The following is a 20,218-nucleotide window of genomic DNA, read 5'->3' as shown; positions in this document are numbered from 1 at the left end:
ACCAGGGCTCCAAGGCAAGAGGCTGAGGGGGGGGGGGGTCTCCATCCCAAGCTTCCCTCACTTCCTCCTCTCCTACCTCCAGCAACGGCCGTGACTCCAGCTCTCGGCCTCCGTGCCCACGGCGGGCTCCAGTTACCTGCTCCCAGCCGGGCCACCAGTCACACCGGCAGCTCCAAGCGCTCGGCTCTGACACCCGATCGGCTCTGAGGGCAGCCGCCCCAGGGGGCCGGGGGTGAACAGAGGGAGGAGACAAGCCGGCTGCGGGGCTGCCTGCTGGCCAGCGAGCTCAGGCGGGAAGACACCTACTGTTCTCTCACCACCCTCCACCTCTCCTCCTAGCCTTTGTCCTGGCTTGTGTCTTCGCCAGCAGCGCCCTTTCTGCGCCCCATGTCCCTCCCAACCGGCTCACTCGCCCCATCTCATTTCTGCTCGCTCCTACTCACTCTCTGGATCTTTGCTGCAACACCGCCTCCTCCAGGAAGCCTTCCCGGAGGCACCCAGGCTGAGCTCCCTTATGGCTCGGGGCCCTCATGGCACCTTAATCGGACTAAGTCACCACTGCCCGGTCACTTGTGTCCATCTTCGCCACAAGGTGCCGCCTTTGCTCCCCGGTGTTTCCCGGGCACTCAGTAGGTGCTCAACACGTGTTTCTTAAATGCATCCTCAAGGCCACCGGCCCCAGTGGCCTTGAGCAGTTTCTCTAGCGGTGCACCAGTCCGGCTGGGTGGAGACTGTCACCCACCTGGATAACGTTCGGGTAATTCAGGGCGGCGTCCAAGACCCTCCCACATGCCCCCCCGCCCCCCCCCCGCACACAAACGCGGGGTATTCGTGACTTTGTAAACTTCTGAAATGTGAAGCAGACAGAGCCTTGACTACAAGCACGAGCTCCCTGTCGTCCCGAGAGGCGTGGGGACCTCAATTTACTCATTTGCAAAAAGAAGAAAGGGGAGCACCGGCCGCTCGTGCCCCTCACTTTAGAGGTGACTGCAGAACTCTCACGTGGACGGCTGGCCCCGTTTCCCGCTACCTAAGGAAGCGGGCTCCTCTTTGCCAGCAGTTGAGATGGCGCCTGCGGCGTCAACGCGAGGCGCATGCGCCTTGGAGGGAGCGGCTGGCCGCGCAGGGCGGAACGCGGCTCCTCCTTCCTCCCCGCCCTGCCCCGTTTCCGGCGGAAGCGGCCTCAACAAGAGAAACTTTATTGTTCCCGTTGGGGCGGCGAGGATGTCGGTGAATTACGCGGCGGGACTGTCGCCGTACGCGGACAAGGGCAAGTGTGGCCTCCCCGAGGTGAGCGCGGCCCGGCGTCCCGAAGGCCGCCCCCAGCGCCACGGGCTGGGCGGGGCCGGGCAGCAGCGGGGCATTGTGGGAATATCGGGAGGCACTGAGGCTAGACAATGGGAGGGACTTCCCAGTGGGGAGGGGGCGGGAAGTGACGCCCCCTGCTCTCCCGGGGACTGGAACACCCCTCCACCCCCAGCCCCGGGTCGGCCCGGCGGGATAGAGGGAGGGACCCGCGTCGGTGGAAAGTCCTCAAGTTCTCTGATGGGGGAAGCCAGGGACGGAGTTGCTGGCGGAAGGCACCGCAGGGGCGAAGGCGAGATGGAAATAAACACGCTTGGGGACCAAACTAGGCCACAGAGGTTTCCAGAGCCAGGGCCGGAGGGGCCTCACGTGCCGGGCCGGGGAGCTGACACTTTATCCTGGGGGTGGTGGACAAGGGTTCTAGGCGGGATGATCGTAGGTACGTGTCAGAAAAGACCCCTTCGCCCACTGCAGGACTTGGGGCGAGTCCTTCCCTCTGGGTCCCCTCTCCCCTTCTGGAAGCTGGTGGGGGGAAGATTGCCCCCATCCCCCAAAGGCTGGTCTGTGAGGTATTTAATAGCCCTCAGAATCCCTCCGGAAGTCCCTCTCCTCTTCCCGCCAGTCCATTAGCTGGATTCCACAAACATTTATGGGGCGCCTACTGTGCACCAGGCACTTCCTAGGCCCTGGGGCCCCAGTAGGGACCGAGACAGACAAAAACTCCTCATTCTAGAGGGGAGACAGACAAAGGGCAAGTCAATGCAAGAAGTCAGATGATAGGAAGCTTCAGAGAGACCAGTAAGGCTGGGAATCGCGAGGAGAGCCGGGGCTGCGTTGCAACCAGGGCCCAGGAGGCACCACTCAGATGACTTCTGTTTTCTCCATTTTTTTTTTTTTTTATTATTGTGTCGAAACACACAATGTGAGAGGTACCGTCTTAGCCATTTTTTAAGTACACAGCTCAGTGGTACTGAATACGTTCATGCTGTTGTGCAACCACCCCCACCATCCATCTCCAGAACTTTCCATCGCCCAAAACTGAGACTCTGTCCCCATGAAGCACTGACTCCCCGCCCCCTGCCCCACCCCTGGCTCCCACCATCTGCTCTCTGTCTCTGTGGACGGGACTCCTCTAGGGACCCCCTGTGAGTGGGGTCGCGCAGCGTCCTTCCGTGTCTGGCTTCTCCAGATCCATGCACGTGGTGACAGGTGTCAGGAGGTCCTTCCTTTTGGAGGCTGGATCATATTCCAGTGTGTGGATGGACCGCACTGTGTTTATCCTTCATCCGTCGGTGGACACTGGGGTTGATTCCATGTTGTCGCGGTTGTAAATGATGCTGCCATGAACGTGGGTGTGCAAGTGAGAGGACTTCTCAGCCAAGACCTAAAGGGGATGAGGGAAGAGCCATGTGGGAGAATTCCAGGCAGAGGGCACAGCCTGTGCAAAGGTCCTGAGGCAGCACCAGGCCCAGTGTGTTGGGAGGAAAAGTGAGGAGGCCCCGAGTGGCTGCAGCAGAGAGGGGGAGGAGTTGGGCAGGTCGTGTAAGGCCTCGGGCCACTGGGAGGACTTAGGTTTCTACCCTGAGGGATGCAGGAGCCCTGGAGGCCTGTGGGCAGAGGAGGGACATGAGAACAAGCCACCTTTTCCAATCACTTCTCCGCCCTGGGCAAGGCAGGGGCATCCTCATCTGTGGCTAGCAGCCTTGCCACAATGGGACATGTTTTGACCCCTCCCTTCTGCTCTGTCCCCGGACAGATCTTCGACCCCCCGGAGGAGTTGGAGCGGAAGGTGCGGGAGCTGGCGCAGCTGGTCTGGCAGTCCTCCAGTGTGGTGTTCCACACGGGGGCCGGCATCAGCACCGCCTCGGGCATCCCCGACTTCAGGTCTGTGGGCACGGAGGGGAGGTTGAGGCAGCACCTGCTGCCATCCCCCCCTGGGGGATGTCGGCTGGGAAAGACCCTGCCCTTACAGATGTGTCCCTTTAAGTGGTGCCACATTCCACTCACACCCCATTGGCCAGAGTGTGGTCACCTGACCCCACCTAGCTGCAAGGGATCCTGGGGAATGTAGTCTTTTGCCTGGGCTCGCTGGACCTGCCTGCCTATTGGGATCCTCTTACCTTAGAAGATGGGAGGATTGGTACTAGGGGTAATCAGCTCCTAATGCAAATATTTTTCTCTCTTTTCTCCCTTATGCTGTCTCCCTGATCCCGTGTCTCTCCCCGTCTGCCACCTTCAGGGGCCCCCACGGCGTCTGGACGATGGAGGAGCGGGGCCTGGCCCCCAAATTCGACACCACCTTCGAGAGCGCGCGGCCCACGAAGACCCACATGGCACTGGTGCAGCTGGAGCGCGTGGGCCTCCTGTGCTTCCTGGTCAGCCAGAACGTGGACGGGCTGCACGTGCGCTCTGGCTTCCCCAGGTGACGCCCGGGTCCGGCCCCGCGCTCTCCGGGCCTCGGTTTCCTCATCTGTAAGAGGGGGGGTTTTGATGGGCCGATGCAGGGGGGCAGCCGGGAGCAGCGCTGGGCACTGGGTGGGAGCCCAGAAACCAGAGCTGTCCTGTGTCATCAGAGCTGCCCGGGCACAGATCGAGAATTGGGGTGCCCTTTCCCGGTCCCGGGGGGTGATTCCAGCCCTGACCGCTCGGGGCCTCCGGCAGCCCGGACTATGGCCCAGACTGCCCTCGGGTCCTCAGCTGCCAGCCCCACAGCCTGGCCATGGGCCGCTATGACATCCCCCTCGGGGCGAGGCCGGGGGAAATTGGGCGTGGGGAGGAGGGTGCTGAGAATTTAGAATGTTCGTAGTTGGGTTTTCATATCCCTCGTTACTGCCTCCATAGTGAACGTGAACCCTAGTAGGGCAAAGGACTGGCTTTTCTTTAGGTGTTTTTTTTTTTTTTAAGTGTATTCATTTATGTTGAGAGAGAGTGAGTGAGTGGGGGAGGGGAAGAGAGCGAGGAGGAGAGAGAGAATCCCAAGCAGGCTCCACACTCAGTGCAGAGCCCGGCGAGGGGCTCGAACTCACAAACCGTGAGATCACGACCTGAGCTGAAATCAAGTCAGACGCTTAATTGACTGAGCCACCCAGGAGCCCCCCTCCCCCCCCCCCGGCCCCCAAAGATAAAATTTCTCTAGAAGTCCGGCAGTTCTCACAACCTAGAGATGTTGCCACGTTTGGGGACTTCACCCTTTTGACATGTAAGTACCTCAGGAACTAACTAAGCCTCCAGCCCCCTCTGGCTCAGGGTTGCCGTCGGGCTCCGGTCTGGGCCGGAACCAGTGGCGTCTTATCCTTCGGGTCAGACCGATCTACTGGGCACGTGGCTACAGGCCTGCCCCTCGGGACCTGTGTAGACATTTCTAGAAACAGAAGCAAACGGGAGGATAGGGCTTTTACGGGCATATGGGGAAAGCCGGCGACATCTGTGTCCCCAAACAGCCGGACAGCACGGTAGGGTGGGGGCGCGTCGGCAGATCGGGAGTGGGGCACAGCCACCCGCTGGCACGCTCCTTCCCAGAGGCGGAGGGCAGCGCCTTGGGGTGGGCCGGCAGGAGTCCACTTGGGGACCGCAGTGCCTCCGACCTCCTGCACCGTGGATTGCACACCCGCGTGCGCCCGGCCATTTCTGGCACCCACCACCCACGCCTTCACTGCGTCACCGGTCTGTGTGTGTGTGTGTGTGTGTGTGTGTGTGTGTGTGTGTTGGAGGAGAAGGAAGCACTAATCCCCCAGCACCCAGTGTGTGCAGACAGGAGCAAAATGGGTCACAGCCAACAACTATTTTGCCCAGCGCCGACCGTGTGCCACATGCTATTCCAGACATGGGACACAGAGTACACAGGACAGACAGAAGCTCTACCCTCCCGGGAATCATCTAGGAGGGAGGAAACAGGCAGAAGACGAGACAAATCAGCCAAGTAAATTCTGTGTCAGGCGGTGATCCTTGCCATGGAACCAAAGGGGAAAGTTGGGCGGGAGTTGAAGCCTCGACCAGGTAGGTCAGGGAGGCTGTGACATTTGAGAGGTGACAGAGGGAGCCGGGGGACGAGCCTTCCAGGTCTGATCATTGTTCTTCCAAATAACCCAGAAGTTGGACACTGTGGTCCCATTTCACAGATGGGGACTGAGGCCCAGAGAGGCTAAGCGACCTGCCCAAGGTCACACAGCTGGGAAGCCAAGGGAACCCTGAATTGCCCCCACATTCCTCTGCCTCCGAAGTCCAGGCCCCTGGGCCACCCATCGCCTCAGGCTTTTGATTTGCAAACTGGGGATTAAAATTCCTGTCCTGCAGCCCCGGTGACACTTGGTGGTTCCAACACAATTGTGGATGGCTTTTGTGAAGGGAATGGTCTGCCCATGTGCAGAGGTAGGGTCAGCCATGAGGGCCAACAGTCCCTCCGGCCCAGAGAGGTTGGGCCATCTGTAAGGCTGTGGATGGTGGGGTCAGCAGCCAGAGGCACTGGAAGGAGGGAATCTGCTGATCCTAAGGTTGGAGCTTAGGGAAGGCTTCCTGGAGGAGGAGGGCTCGGTGCTCTGCCCGAAGCCTCAGGAACCAGAATCCCGTGCCATGGCCAAGTGGCTCTCTCCTTCCGTAGGGACAAGCTGGCGGAGCTTCACGGAAACATGTTCGTGGAGGAATGCGCCAAGTGTAAGACGTGAGTACCACCGGAGGGCGGGGGCGGGGGGGGGGGGGGAGGCGTGGACAGCCCGGGCCGCTTCCTGCTTCGCTTCCCATCACAAGGAAGGGCCTTGTGAGTCGCTTCTGACGTTGCCAGGGACCCAGGGAGGGGCAGGGCTGGGGCCTGAGCCTCAAGCCTGTGAGGCTGGGGGCACGAGTTCCTCCTGGAGAGGGACGTTCGTCCCCTGCACCCGTAACAGACAGCCAGAGGCTGAAAGGCGTAAAACAGAAATCTGTCGGTTCTCAGCCTGATAATTTTTTTTTTTAATGTTTTATTTTTGAGAGAGAGAGAGAGAGAGTGCGAGCAAGGGAGGGGCAGAGAGAGAGGGAGACACAGAATCCGAAGCAGGCTCCATCCAGGCTCCGAGCTGTCAGCACAGAGCCCGACACGGGGCTCGAACCCACGAACCATGAGATCGTGACCTGAGCCGATCTCTGGTGCTCAACCGACTGAGCCACCCAGGGACCCCACAGCTCCCAGCCTGGAAGCTAGAAGTCCAGAAGGGAGGCTGTGGGGGAGGCTCCTTCCTGCCTCCTCGTGTTTTCTGGATGTTTCTCACAGTCCTTGGCTAACCACCCGCCTTCCTCCGTTGTCACGTGGCCTCCTCGCTGTGTGTCTGGGTCTGTCACAGGGGCATCAGTCCTGTTAGACTGAGACCACTCTACCCCAGTGTGGCCTCATCCTGACTCACAAGAATAGTACAATGAACCCCTACCTCGCCTAGACCAGGGCTCAGCGAGCTTTTCCTGTAAAGGGCCAGACGGTAAAATGTGTTCAGCTTCGTGGCCCAGACAGTGCCTCTCACGACTGTGGGCTCTCACGAGAGCCGCCACGGACCACACACGAAGGAATGGGCGTGGCCGTGTGCCGATAAAGCTTTATCCGCGGAAGCAGGAGGCTGAGGGCCAGATTCCACCCACAGGGCCGTAGTTCGCCGACCCCGACTAGATCCGACAACTGTTAACGTTTCGCCACACTTTGTTGGTTACTTGCTGTGCTGTTGAGGGGTAAGTGGCAGACCGCCTCGCCCACGACCCCAGGCCCCCGAGACTCTACCTCCCTCCCAGGAGCTGCGCTCTCCCGTTGGCGCGGCCGCAGCGAGCTGTAAAGGAAGTCAGGGTCGTGCGATCACTCGATCACTCAGGGCCTGGCCCGGCTTCCCAGTGGCTTCTGGTTCTTTTGTTTCCTCGTCCGGGATCCCGCCCAGGGTCACTCACGCTTTGCATGTCGTCATCGCGTCTCTTCAGGCTCCTCTGTCTGGGACGCTCCCTGCCCCTTCTGCTTCCACGCTGTTGGCTTTGGGGTGCGGCCCGGCCAGCTGTTTTGTGGAAGGCCCCCGTCCCCTGCTCTGGGTTTGCGGGATGCCTTCTCGCGCTTAGAGTCAGCCGTGCGGCCCCCCCGCCACTCCCCTGGGACAACAGCTCCCCGCAAAGGAACAAGAGTGGGACCCCTGAGCGGGTGCCCCGGGAGCAGGTGGTGGGCTGACCCGACCCCTGCGGGTCCCCCTTCCTCCCCCGACACAGGCAGTATGTCCGGGACACCGTCGTGGGCAGTATGGGCCTCAAGGCCACGGGCCGGCTCTGCACCGTGGCCAAGGCCAGGGGGCTGCGTGCTTGCAGGTGAGTGACCCTTTGCTGCGCCCGGGCTCCAGGGGAGGGTGCGCGTCTCCGTCTGACCCCCATCCCCCCCCCCCCCCCCCCCCGCAGGGGCGAGCTGAAGGACACCGTCCTGGACTGGGAAGACGCCCTGCCTGACCGGGACCTCACCCTCGCCGACGAGGCCAGCAGGTCTGACCCCACGTGAGCCCAGACCGCGAGGTTCCAGCACGGGAGGGAGCCATCAGGAAAGGCTTCCCCGAAAGGGGTGGCCGCACCCTCGCTGGGCCTCACTGGCCCCATTGGTGACAGAGCCTTCTCACACCCTGTACGCCAGTCTCATGCGACGGGCAGGGAAACAGGCTTCAGCAAGCGGACGCCTCTGGCCCATGAGTCCCAAGCATCGGAGGTCACGCCCGCATCAGCAGCCCTGCTTCTGGCCGGGTGGGGAGGCTGCTCCGGGCGGACGGGAAGCTGGCACAGGTTGTGGGCGCCCTTGAGAGCAGAGAAGGGTGTGGAGCGAGCTGCCCAGGCTGGTCTGGGCGTGTTCCGGAGCACCAGGCGGCTGGTGGAGCACTGGGGCTCGAGCCAGGAGGGGCTGGCGGCCTCTCGCGCCTTGTGGGACAGGAGTAGGGCTGCCGAGACCTTTGTGGGGGGGTGGGGGGGTGGAGGGGCTCAGTCTCACCCTTCTTGTCCCAGGAACGCAGACCTGTCCATCACTCTGGGCACCTCCCTGCAAATCCGGCCCAGCGGGAACCTCCCACTCGCCACCAAGCGCCGAGGAGGTCGACTGGTCATTGTCAACCTTCAGCCCACCAAGCACGTACGTGCTGAGCCCACCCTGATGTACCCCCTGCTCCAGCCTCCTCCTCTCCAGACCCCTGCCTAAGCCCGGCCTGTCTTTGCACCCTGCCCCCCCTCCCCCCCCGCAGGACCGCCACGCCGACCTGCGTATCCATGGCTACGTGGATGAGGTCATGACCAGGCTCATGGAGCACCTGGGCCTGGAGATCCCCACCTGGGACGGCCCTCGAGTGCTGGAGAGGGCGCTGCCCCCCCTGCCTCGCCCGCCTGCCCCCAAGCTGGAGCCCAAGGAGGAGGCCCCCACCCAGCTCAATGGCCCAGCACCCGCCAGCCCCAAGCCGGAGCCCTCTGCCGAGCCCTGTACCCAGCACAACGGCTCTGGGCCTACCAGCCCCAAGAGGGAGCCGCTGGACAGTCCTGCACCCCACAGGCCCCCCAAGAGGGTGAAGGCTGAAGCGGTTCCCAGCTGACCAGGGGGCCCGGGGAGGGTGGGGCTTTTTGTAGAGACCATGAGTCATCTTTTCTTACTGTTCTCACTTTGTTACTTTCACCTGCCCTTGCGGGTGGGGGGCAACCTCAGGGTGCTGAGAGCTGGGCTCCAGGCCCCAGGGCAGGCCCACCCCCCACTGCCTGTCTCTTTATCTCGAGGGGCCTGTGGTGTGGGCCTGGGGAGGAGCATTTTCACCCTGGACGCTGACCTTGGAGCTGACCCCCAGGCACCTGCTCCTCCCTGTGCCCCAGCCCCTGACTCAGGATGTTCTGGGGAGGTGTAGCCAGGCCCTCCCTAGTTCCCAGCCTAAGCAAGAGTTAACTCCCTCTGCCCGGGGCCCTCACACTCCCCATCCCCTGCCTCCCCCAAATCGCCTTCGTGATCGCTCCGGGAGGTAAGGGGGGGCAGAGCCACCTTTTCGGAGCCAGACTTCTTGGGGGCACAGACAGTAGGGGCTTGCACTGCCTTTGGGGCTAGAGGGAAAAAGAAGCGTGTCCACCTGGTTCCTCCAGACTTCCAGAAAAGTCTTCAATGCAATAAAAGCAGAAATTCTTGCATCTGAGTCTGTGTTTAACATCCACGACTTTGTGCCGGGTCCTAGTCCCGGGGAGAGCGGGGCAGGGGGTGCAGAATGCATGGTCCCCTTGCCCCCTGTGGAGTCTGCCTGGGCCTCCCTGCAATCCAGGCCTGGGGGGGGGGGGCCGTGGAGGAGGAGGAGGGCAATACCGCAGCGGGGAGCCCCTGGCGCCCTCTGTGATTATATACTCCTGTGCGTGGTTTCTAGATATTTTCCCCCCACTGCTAGACTGTGAGCCCCTTGATGAGAGCTGCCAGTGGCCCTGGGCCTCGTTCGCAGCCCGCCCCCCACCTCCCCGCACCTGCGCAAAGCGGGTGCGGCGGGGCGCATTAGGAGAGCGCGGCCACAGCCGGGTTCCGGTGAGATCCCTTCACTTCCGATGCCTCGGTCTCCTCATCCGTAGATCGAGCGAGGTGGTCAGCGCGGCCCCCCTCCCAGGAAGGCAGCTGCCCTAGATCGTCCGAGGACGCGATGAAGGGCCTCCTGAGGCCCCCAGAGACCTCGGGTTCCAGGCGCGCCGCGCTCACCGCTCGAGGCCGCTCTCCAAGGTGCTGAAGACACTCCCGGCGCCCGGCCGGCAGCCTTTCCACCCTGGGGGGGGGGGGGGGGGCCGCACCCCACTCCCCCTTCCGAGGCTGGCCCAGACGCTCCTTCCAAGAGCCGAGGAGCCCTAGACAACGCTTTGTGCCAACGTGTTCTGCCAAAATACTTTATTAAGGATCACTGCAATCTTAGAAAAGAGGCGCAGCTGTGGGCTGCGGTTCTGGGGCCAGGGTCCCCGCAGACTCAGCCAAGTGTGCAGGGGACAGGAAGGAGTCCCGGGGCAGGGGAGCTGTCGAGGCGTGGTGTGTGCGTGTGTCTGTCTGAGTCTGTGGATCACTCTGTATGTGCCCGTTCCTTTCTTTGCCTGGGTGTGTATTTCTCGGGCTCCATGGCCCTGCGCTTGTCCTGTGTCTGAGCGTGTCCTGTGTGTGCCTGGGTCCGCGGGTGTGTGGCTGTGACTTTGTGACATCTCCATCCTGGCACTTCTGCCAGGGTCTCACCTCTCACCCCCCTGCCCGTTGCTGTCCACAGAAGGGCCCCTAAGCAGAGAGGCCCGGGGGCACGTCCGGAGGGTGCTCACAGCTCCTCCCCTGCTGCCTCCAATCCCCCGCGCCCAGGGCTGAGCGCTGGCTCAGGGGCAGTCCAGTCCAGCAGGGTGGCCCGGTTCAGCTTCTCCGTCGAGTTGTCTGCGATCAGGGTCGAGTTGTCCAACTCCTCCGTCAAGTTGTCCAGAGCCGACTTGCCCTGAGATTCCCAGTCTGCCCTGGGGCTGCCTGGAGACCCTTCCTGGGACGCGCCTGCTTTGGGCCGTGGTCCTGGGACCTCGGAGCCTGGTGTGGCGTCGGGGGCCACACGGGACGCAGCGTCGTTGTGCAAAGTTCTGGAGAAAACTGAGCAAGGGTTGGGAGGGTCACGAGGGACGGGCTTGGGGACTGGAGTCCCTCCGTTCTCTGACCCCAGTCTCAGGGAGTAGCAGCAAGGAGCCCCCCTCCCCCTGCCAAGCCCCAGAGGCCCAGTACAGGGGCTTAGGGAACCCAGGGGATTGTGTCCACGGTGCAGTCCAGAGGGGTTCTGAGGGCACAGCTTCCCCGGCCCACCTACCTCGAACGGGCGCGTAGTCTCCGGCGCTCTCGGCTTTGTTGGCGACAAAAGGGCTAATGGAGGGCAGGACGATGAGGGCAAAGGAGAGCAGCAGGACCTGGCGGAGATGGGGGAGGTCACCCCACCCCTCCCCCACCCTGTGAGCAGAGACACCGAGGCCCAGAGGACACCGGGGGCTCACGCCGCGTTCGTCTCGCCACCCAGACCCCTTTGCCAAGGCCGAGGACGCCCGTCACGCTGGGGACCAGGACTTACCGCTATGCAGGTGCCCGTCTGGGCCGACTTGCTGGTGGACTGGACCACAATGGCCTGGAGCTTCTTCAGCTCCTCCAAGAGGGACCTTGGCAGGAATGGGCAGGCCTTGGCTGAGCCCCCCGGGCCCGTGATCTGGGGTCCCCCCAGCCCGGCTGACGTCTGGATCCCATCCATCCCTCCTGGCCCCGCTGGTCTTTAAAGTCCCAGACTCTCCCTCGTCGCTTCAACAAATCTCCCTGCACATCCCACCCACTTGAACCCACCCACTTCTCTGCCACCCCACCCCCGTGACCCGGGCTGCCACTATCTCTCACCAAAATGCCGACCCCAGCCTCTACTCTGGATCCCCAAGGCCTCTCTTGCTCCCCTGGGGTTCACGCTCCAAGCAGCAGCCAGACGGCACTTTTCAGACGTGAGCAGGCTTCTCTCGACCCTCCCAGGGCTCCCACGCCCCTGGGGTCAAAGCCCAAGTCCTCCTCGTGGCCCCCAAAGCCCCCCGCATGACCTGCCCCACTCCCTACCTGCCCTCTCCTCCTCCTCCTTCTCTCTCCCCCTCGTTTACTCTGCTGCAGCCACTCGGGCCTCCTGGCTGTTCCTCCAACACGTCACACCCAATTCTGCCCCAGGACCTTTGCACAGGCTGGTTCCCTCTGCACCAAGGACATTAGTCCCCCAGATCTTTTGGTAGCTGGTTCTTTCTCATCCATCAGGTCTCATCTCAAAAGCCATCACATCTGACCTCCCTGCCCAGAGTAGCGCCACCCCCCCACCCCCACTCGCTCTCCGGGGCCTTAACCTTGCTTCACTCTTCTCCTCAGTGGCTATCGCTATGTGAATTATCTTTTACGTATTTCCCTTTGTCTTGAGTCTGTCTCCCACCAGACCATGAGTTCTTTAAGTAGGGAGCCTGTCTGTGCAGTGCTGTGGTTCCAGGGCCCAGAACTACGCCTGGCACAGAAGAGAGGCTAAACAAATATTGAATAGACGGCCGCGCCTCTTAGAGCCGCACTCGGTTCTCCAGCACACCGTGCTTCCGGCTTCTGGCCATTCGTCTGCCGTTTCCTCCACCGCAAACGCCTTTCCCCGACTCCAAGTGCCCTCCTCCATGCAGCCCGCACCCTTGCTAGGTGGAGCCCCTACCCCCTGCTCTGCTTTGCCATCACAGAGGCTGTCCCCCACGTTGTCCACCCCTCCTGCAAGGGACGCTGGGGGCCGGCTCCCCTGTCCTCTCCCATAGCTGGACCGAGACTCACAGGTTCTGCTTCTCCAGATGCAAGACCTTCCTCTGAAGCTCCTGGTTCTGGGCAGTGCAGGCTGACATCCTGCAGGGACAATGCCACAGTGACCTCCAGAACCCGTGCGTCACCAACTAGCTCGGCTGACATCTCCCTGGGGGGGCCCATTTTACAGGCAGGGGACCCAAGGCCAGAGAGGGGAAGTCACTCATCCAAAGCCACCCAGCAAGTCTGTGGACAGGGCCCAGATCTGAACCCAGCTCTGCCTGGCTCCCAGGCCCCACGTCTGCACTGATGTGGGGGCATCGCTCCGGTCTGTGCCCCGAGGACGGGCCGTGGAATGCCAAACTCGGGCAGCGATGCTTCCAGAAGACTGAGTGGGAGGGTGATGGGGAGTCCACGGGGAACCAGGTTACAGTCCTCACCCTCCCTTGTGACCTCAAGCCGCTCTGCTCTCTGACCTCAGTCCCCTCACCTGTAAAAAGCGGCTACAATTACCTAGTTCACAGAGCATTTGGGAGAACAACACGACATAAAGCTGATCAGGGGCTTCGCAGATTGCATCTGAGGACTAAGACAATGGTGACGAGTCCATCCGGGGGCTCCCGGATCCAGGCTGGGGGACCCATGTTTCCCACCTGTATCCATATGTGGGCGTGGTCTGGCCCCAGACCACCCAGATGTGGGACTGAAATACTCAAATTCCCGCATGATGATATGTCCCAGCCAAGAGAGTACCCCCCCCCCCCGCCCCACGGAAAGGCCCTCCTTCTGGATGACTCATGGGATAAAAATAAGAATCCAGGACATAAATTAGAGAAGATTCAAGGGCCAGATGGTAATGCCAATTGTGTAAATCACGATTCGAGAGGTGCGGCTAACACAGTGCGGAGAGGGACGGACCTTCACCAACCTTTACTCAGCTCAACAAGCAGGACGCACACGTGTTGAAAGTTCGCAAGAGAGCAACATAGCAACCCCCCCTCCAAAATCAAACATCAAGGTGGGGGGGGGGCATACCAAATCTAAGAGCAGAAGTGGAAGAATACAAAAGTACAGGTGGGTAGGAGGTAAAAGCCAGAAAGCCACGCTTTGAAAAGAATAATTCAATAAATAAGTCTCTGGCAAGATTAACCAAGAAGGCAGGGGCGCCTGGGTGGCTCCGTCGGTTGAGCGTCCCCCTTCGGCTCAGGTCAAGATCTCACGGTTTGTGGGTTCGAGACCCGGGGCGTCGGGCTCTGTGCGGACAGCTCGGAGCCTGGAGCCTGCTTCGGATTCTGGGTCTCCCTGTGTCCCCCTGGCCCTCCCCTGCCGACAGCACAGAGCCTAGCAAACTAAAACGAGAGAACTGGGAACCATTGGATGTCGACACATTTGCAGTGAGCAGCTTCCCGGACAAGTACGGCATCCCAAAACTGACTTGGGAAGAAAGAGAAGACCCAGGTAGACCTGTAACCTTCCGTCAGGCCACTCCCGGCTTAGAGAGTGGGTAAGCACCCCAGCTCCAGGCAGAGCCCCACGGCAAGATGGGTAATACATCCTCCTTTCTTGGTGCCTCACGTTCCAGGGGATAAAGGGACCCCGAGCCTGACCTCTGGCATCTCCGGGCGGGCATCTTCCCACGCTTGTAATTCACATGACAAATGACCTCTCCCCGAGAGAGAAAGGAAACCTCTCATTTTGTCAGCCCCCCCCCCCCACACTGTGACCTTAGCCCCATTGCACGGCTCTCCCTGGGTCTCGGTCCCCTTCCCTCACCCCAGAAGGGTACCCCGGGGGCCCCAGCCTTACCGAGTTTCCAGGCCATCAATATATTCCTTCTTCTTTTTCCGGCTCTCTTGGGCCGACTGCTTGTTCCGGATTTTCCGGCGGATTTTTTTCAGCGCTCGCTCTTCATACTGCACAGTGACATGGTGGGGTGGGGGGAGGGTCCACCCTGTTGTCTGGCCCCCATGACCTCACCCCTGCTCCTCCGGGGGGGGGGGGGGGGAAGCCCTCCCAGACCCAGGGAGCTGGGGGCAGACCCCCCATGACTCGAAGACCGCTTTCGTCCCCCTGAACTCGTGCAAAGTCTCCGGGGTGGGCGGGGGTGGGGGTGGGGGGGTCCCGGGTCCTGAGAATTTTCCCAGATCCCAGTCCCAGGTAGGAACCGGCGGCCACACTCTGAGCGCTGGTGCGAGTGCGCCACCTTCTGGCCATGCCTGGGCACGGCGCCTTTCTGGGGGCCCGCGGATGTTCCGGTGGCGATGGCGAACCCAGGTCTTGACATTGGGCGAAACGGGCTGGGCGGGGGCTGCGGGCGGAAGGGTGGGCGTGGGGGGGGGGGGCACGGCCATGGAAATCGTGTGTGAACACTCCTGGCCAGAGACATTTTAGCGACCGATCCAAGCCTTCGCAAAAATGCAGCGCGCGGCCCAGTCGAAGTCCGCGTGCAGGTCGTGGGTTGGGGGAGGGGGCACAGGTCACCCCTTTGGGGAGCTCCGGCCTGCAAGGGGCTACGAGGCAGCGCGAAAGGCACAAGGCGGCCCCCCGGGGCCCAAACCGCTGCCCCCCGAAAGGCCACCCTTGGCCCCCCGGGTGTGGGGCTCTGCCCGCTGAGCTGGGCTCAAGGGCGAATTTCCGGGCTCCAGGGAGGGACGCGTCCTAACACTCGAGGGCGGGTGGCCGCACAAAAGGGGGCGAGGCCCGGGGCCAGGGCTCACCTTGGTGAGGGGCAGCTGGGTGGGCAGGGTGAGGCCTTCTTTGGCCAGAAGCTTCTTCTCGTCCTCCGTCAGCACCAGCTCCTGGCAGTGCTGGGTCGCAGGCCGGGGCAGGTGAGGGGCCCCCGGGTGATGCTGCTGCTGTGGGGGGGGGGGCGGGAGGGGGACACGGCTGTGGGGGCAGGGAAACCGCCTCCCGGGAGCGAACGAGACACCGGACCTGGGGCCCTATGGGCGCGTCTGCCGTGGGGCCCCCGCTGGCCCCGGGGCCGCAGAGAGCGAGCTCCAGCCCCCAGAGCCGGCACTTCCGCATCCGGGAACCCAGTGGGCGAAACAGCTTCCGGCCGCGGCGCGGGTCACGATCTCGCGGTTCGCGGGTTCGAGCCCCGCGTCCGGTTCCCAGGCTGGCAGCCCAGAGCCCGCTTGCGATTCTCTCTCTCCCTCTGCCCCTCTCCCCTGCCCTCTCTCTCTCTGTCTCCGATAATAATAATAACGGGAAAAGATGACGCATTTAAGGCACTTAAAAGAGTGTCTGGCCCGTGGTAGGTACTTGGTAAGTTTCAGCTGTTTTTAAAAACGTTATGACGACGACCGTGGCGGCAAGCGCCCCACCCCGTGTGTGACTCAGTCTTCCCGTCTCCGAAATGGGAGGCGTCGGGGCCCTACGAACCCCCGGCAGCCCCGCAAGGGCTGAAGTTCCGGGGCGTGGGGTCCGGGCTGCTCACCAGGTCGCCGCCGCCGCCCGAGAGGAGGAGGTCTTTCACCGTGAGGCTGCAGCTCGAAGGCAGGTCGGCCAACTCAGCCCGCTCCTCACGACGGAGGCCCTGGCTCCACATTTCTGAGCAGGGCAGATGGAGACAAAGACGCGGAGGGGTCACGCGCGCGGGCCCCTGAGCTCCCCGCTTCTACCTGCCTCCTCCAGCAAGGCCGCCAGGATTGACCGCAACGCGCTAGGGCCCCAAGGCCCCGGGTTGAGGGGAGCATCCCCGACCGGTGCCTCGGTCTTCCCGCCGATGGAAAACGGGAAGCCGACTCATCAGGACGTTGTTGAGGGACCCGTTGCCAAGCCAGGAGGGACCGGCTGTTACTGGCCAGGGTTACAGGCTAGGTCTCCAGCCGGTCCTTGCCCAGGTCTGATTCACCTGCAGCTCCCTCCCCCTGGCACCCGGCACGCTGGAGGCAAGGTGCTCCCCAGAGCACAGACTTCGGGGTGGCTCAGCTCTCGGTTCTTATCCCGACTGTGCAGAGCTGTGTGGCCTTGGTGAAGTGACCAAACCTCTCTGAGCTTCCGTTTTGTTAACTCTCCAGCGAGTCTAATAAGAGCTGAAGGGACAGAGGACGGCCCTGCCGGCGGGGAGGGGTGTCTTCCGCATCAGGCCAGCTTTCCCCAGATCCAGGAGGGGAGCGTCTGAGGCCTGGGGTCCCCGGACCTCACGCCCTGTCTGTCACTGAACGTCTACTATGGGCCTGGCATCGACGTACAGAGATGAGGTTGGAAGCGTGGCGTCTGGAGCGGGAGCCAGGCTGCGGGGGCTGCCCCCAGCTCAGCAGCCGTGACTCACGGCCTCACCTCACGGGGACTCCATTTCACCGTCCGGGAAATGGGCCCATGACAGCGTCTATTTCAGAGGGCGAGTGTGGGCGCCCAGCGCCTGGCACGGGCAAGGGCAGTGAACAAGGAAGGAGGACCCACCCAAGTCTATGGCCACAGACGCGTCCAGCACTTGGGCCACGGGTCCGGGGGGCCCGGCGAGGCAGGGGGCTCCCGGGTGGTAGGAGGGGCAGCCCGCGGGGGTGGTGGCTGCCCCACTGCGTGGAGGGGTGTCCTGGGAGTCGGAGGGCAGGTCTTCAGAGATGCCACTGTCACTGGCTGCAGGAGACCAGATCGGGGAGGTGGGCACCGAGTCTCCAGAAGCCAGGATGGAGTTGAGGAAATCATCTGAGTCTGGGCCTGGCAGGACCTGCTGGGGCAGAGAGAGAAGGGTGGGCATTACAACCTCTATGCGGGGGGCGCCCGGGGGGCCCAGTCGGTTGGGCGTCCGACTTCGGCTCAGGTCACAATCTCGCGGTCTGTGAGTTCGAGCCCCGCGTCGGGCTCTGTGCTGATGGCTCAGATTCTGTGTCTCCCTCTCTCTCTGCTCCTCCCTTGTAGCACTCCGTCTCTCTCTCTGTCTCTCTTTCTCTCTCTCAAAAATAAACAGACATTAAAAAAAAATTTTTTTTAAACCCTCTTTGCTTTGTTCCCGATTGCTGTGTGACCGAGCAAGCCGCTGATCCTCTCTGGGCCGCACTTACCCTTTCTGCCAGACAGAAGAGCTAAGGCTCCTTCCTCTGGGATTGTTGGAGCCTCAACACAATCTCGTACCACGGGTACCACCCGAGGCACAAGCCCCGGGTTGGAGTTCAAACCCACCCCCAAACTGCTGTGTGACCCTGGACGAGTTACTGCCCCTCTCTGGGCCTTGGCTTCTCCACCTGTAAGAAGCTAATGTCAGCCACCCCTTAGGGTGGCTGAGAGGTTCAGCACAAGGATGTGCTTTGCCAAGAGTGGGCGCCGTGAGCCCTGAACGCCGCACGAAGCTGAGCGAGGCTCCGGTCTGAGGCCTGGCGTGCCCTCACCTGGTCCTCGAGGTGGCCCCAGTCCTCGCCCAGCTCTACGTGTCTCAGGATGCCGTCCTGATGGTCAAACAGCAGGTCCAGGAGCTCCAGGCTGCCAATGGGGCCCATGGGACCGGTGGAGGAAGCCATCTGGGGCAAGGAGGGGACAGGCGTGAGGGTCACACAGCCCCCTCTCCTCCCACCTCCCATCTGCACACCACCCGACCTCCCCGTGGGCCTCAAGTCCCCGCCCCCCACCCCCCCTCAGCCCCCGGGCTCAGCCCACCGCTGCCCTTGGAGTTTCCTTCTCCAGAAGGGCCAGGAGCTGACACGGGCTTCCTCAGGGCATGGGAGCCGATTTCTTTAAAAGTTCTAGAAGGTGCAGGCACGGGGGCGGGGGGGGGGGGGGGGGGGAGCAGCCTGGTCGACCCCTGGGGGGCCGATGAAACTAGTTCCCTCTCCCCCCTGCCCATCCCTACTCTCCCCTCCCGGAGGAAAGACAAGGGCAGCCCCAGGATGGAGGCCGGACTTCCGCTGTGACGCGCTCTCTCCGAGCCCCGGTCTTCCCATCCGTGCAATGGGGGCGTGAGGCTCCTTCCACGACTGGGAGTCTGGGGAGGGTTTCCTGGCTGAGACCTCCCTCCCCCGTGGCCCCCGGGCACGGCTCACCTTTCCAGCTGCTAAATCCCCATTCATGAGGCCGGCCAGCTCTGCCTCCAGCCGCCTCCTGAGTCTGCCGAGATCTGGAGCTCACCCCACAACCGGGCTCCCAGGCTCCCCGGGCTCCTCTCTCCGGCTCTGTAACCGCCCCCAAAAGATGCTGAAATAGCGTGGGGAGGTCCTGGCCCGTCCCCAGGTGCCGATTGGGGGACAGGCACGACGGACAGGGTTCAGGGCCAGTGGCACCAGGGCAGGCTGGGGGAAGGGAGGGAAGACCGTTATCTTGATGTTTTGTGCTTTCCTGGCCTGCAGTGGGCAAAGGCCAAAGTCTGGGGTGCCTCAGCTTTGCCATGACCTCTCCCCTACTTCCAGGGACTGTTTCTCCTCTGAGTCCCGGGACGCTGGGCTCCAGGAGAGCCCAGGGCCCCTGACTGGGTCCGGTCCACCCTCGGGACAGAACAGAGCCAAGAGGCACGGCCCAGGCCTTTGCTGAAGTCGCCCCCTCCTGCCAGAAGCTGCCTTCCCTCGGGGGCTGGCAACCTCCTACCCACCCTCCAAGCCCTCCACAGACAAACTTGAGCAGCGCCCCCCCCCCCGCCCCATTCCTTCTAGAATCTTCTATGGGTCATTTACTCACTGAATGTGGATTGAGCCAAACTGGTTCCCACCCCAGGGCCTTTGCACTGACTGTTCCCGCCGCCCAGGACTAACTCCCCTCCCCTCCCCCTCTGACTCTGGACTGTCTTCACAGGTTCGTAAATGTTCGATGATTTGTGAACCAGCCCAGATGGCTGAGAGGCGGTGGGTGACCCCTGCCCCCAACAGAGGAGCCCTGCCCCATGGCTCTTCGTGACATCACGGTTGTCACGGAACCCCCTCACCGTTCGAAATTTTCTCGTCTGTTTCCCTGGTTTTTTGTCTTCCTTCATTTCTCCCCTCCCCCCACCCCCCCAGGGCCTTGTGGGCTAGAATGGAGTTTCTTTTGTTCCCCAGCATCTAGGAAAGTGCCCGGTACACAGTGGTGCTCAATCAGCTCTCGCTCAAGGAGCACCTCCTGCGTGCCCACCACTTTTAAAAGTGAGCTCTGAACCCAGTGTGGGGGCTTTTGCACTCAGGACCCCAAGATCAGGAGCTACGTGCTCTACCGACGGAGCCAGCCAGGCAACCCCTTAAGATGGTGACATTTAAGTACAACCCTGAAGGACGAGAAAGAGCCAGCCATGGGAAGGTCTGGGGGAAAGGTGTTTCCGGCTGAAGAAACAGCACATGCAAAGGTCCTGGGGTAGTACCTGGGCAGGCCTGTTGGGGGGAACAGGGAGGAAGCCCGTGTGACTGGAGCAGGGGGAGAGAGGGAGGAGGGGAGGGCAGGGAGGGGATGCGGGGATCAGGGAGCCTTGGGGGGTAGCTACGGTGAAGGATTTTGTTTATACTCAATACAGCAGGAAGGTGTTGGGAGCTCAGTGAATGGAGGACTAAAGTGAGCCTCTGTATGCCAGGCGCGACGTTAGGCACTAGGGTCACGGGGTAACTAAAACACCCTCCTTGCTTCCAAGAAATTCCCCTCCCAGTGTGTTTTTTTCTCAACGGACCAATCATCATTTATTCACGGAACAAACATTTCATGAGGGCCTACTACGTGCCATGCGGATGTGGTACAGCAGCTGTTCCCCCAGGG

At 62.1% G+C, this 20,218-nt stretch overlaps 2 protein-coding genes across 5 annotated transcripts; one reads left to right on the top strand and one right to left on the bottom strand.

Annotated features, from left to right (window-relative positions):
- The first annotated feature begins 1,162 nt into the window (after positions 1–1,162).
- On the top strand, positions 1,163–9,437 carry SIRT6 (sirtuin 6). 2 transcript variants are annotated; one of them, XM_047850478.1, is made up of 8 exons: positions 1,163–1,290; positions 3,062–3,189; positions 3,545–3,727; positions 5,903–5,962; positions 7,510–7,605; positions 7,693–7,773; positions 8,281–8,404; positions 8,514–9,437. In XM_047850478.1, the coding sequence occupies exons 1-8, from the start codon at positions 1,225–1,227 to the stop codon at positions 8,853–8,855; spliced, it is 1,080 nt and encodes a 359-aa protein (XP_047706434.1). In that variant the 5' UTR covers positions 1,163–1,224; the 3' UTR covers positions 8,856–9,437. The 2 variants fall into 2 exon arrangements, with proteins under 2 accessions (XP_047706434.1, XP_047706435.1); XM_047850479.1 differs by lacking the exon at positions 8,514–9,437 and having other exon boundaries at positions 8,321–8,506.
- Positions 9,438–10,147: 710 nt separating this feature from the next.
- CREB3L3 (cAMP responsive element binding protein 3 like 3) lies at positions 10,148–18,657 on the bottom strand. Of its 3 annotated transcripts, none has more exons than XM_047849301.1 (10): positions 18,553–18,657; positions 17,905–18,033; positions 16,979–17,249; positions 16,011–16,123; positions 15,289–15,426; positions 14,378–14,484; positions 12,605–12,673; positions 11,352–11,436; positions 11,097–11,193; positions 10,148–10,885 (listed from the first exon to the last, which is right to left on the bottom strand). In XM_047849301.1, the coding sequence occupies exons 1-10, from the start codon at positions 18,577–18,579 to the stop codon at positions 10,572–10,574; spliced, it is 1,350 nt and encodes a 449-aa protein (XP_047705257.1). In that variant the 5' UTR covers positions 18,580–18,657; the 3' UTR covers positions 10,148–10,571. The 3 variants fall into 3 exon arrangements, with proteins under 3 accessions (XP_047705257.1, XP_047705258.1, XP_047705256.1); XM_047849302.1 differs by having other exon boundaries at positions 15,289–15,420; XM_047849300.1 differs by having other exon boundaries at positions 16,979–17,246.
- Between the last annotated feature and the right edge of the window lie 1,561 nt (positions 18,658–20,218).

Source organism: Prionailurus viverrinus, chromosome A2 (genome assembly GCF_022837055.1).
Source record: "Prionailurus viverrinus isolate Anna chromosome A2, UM_Priviv_1.0, whole genome shotgun sequence".
Classification (NCBI taxonomy): Eukaryota; Metazoa; Chordata; class Mammalia; order Carnivora; family Felidae; genus Prionailurus; species Prionailurus viverrinus.
The sequence above is the reverse complement of the archived record's forward strand: the minus strand, read 5'-3'. Positions and strand labels throughout refer to the sequence as shown.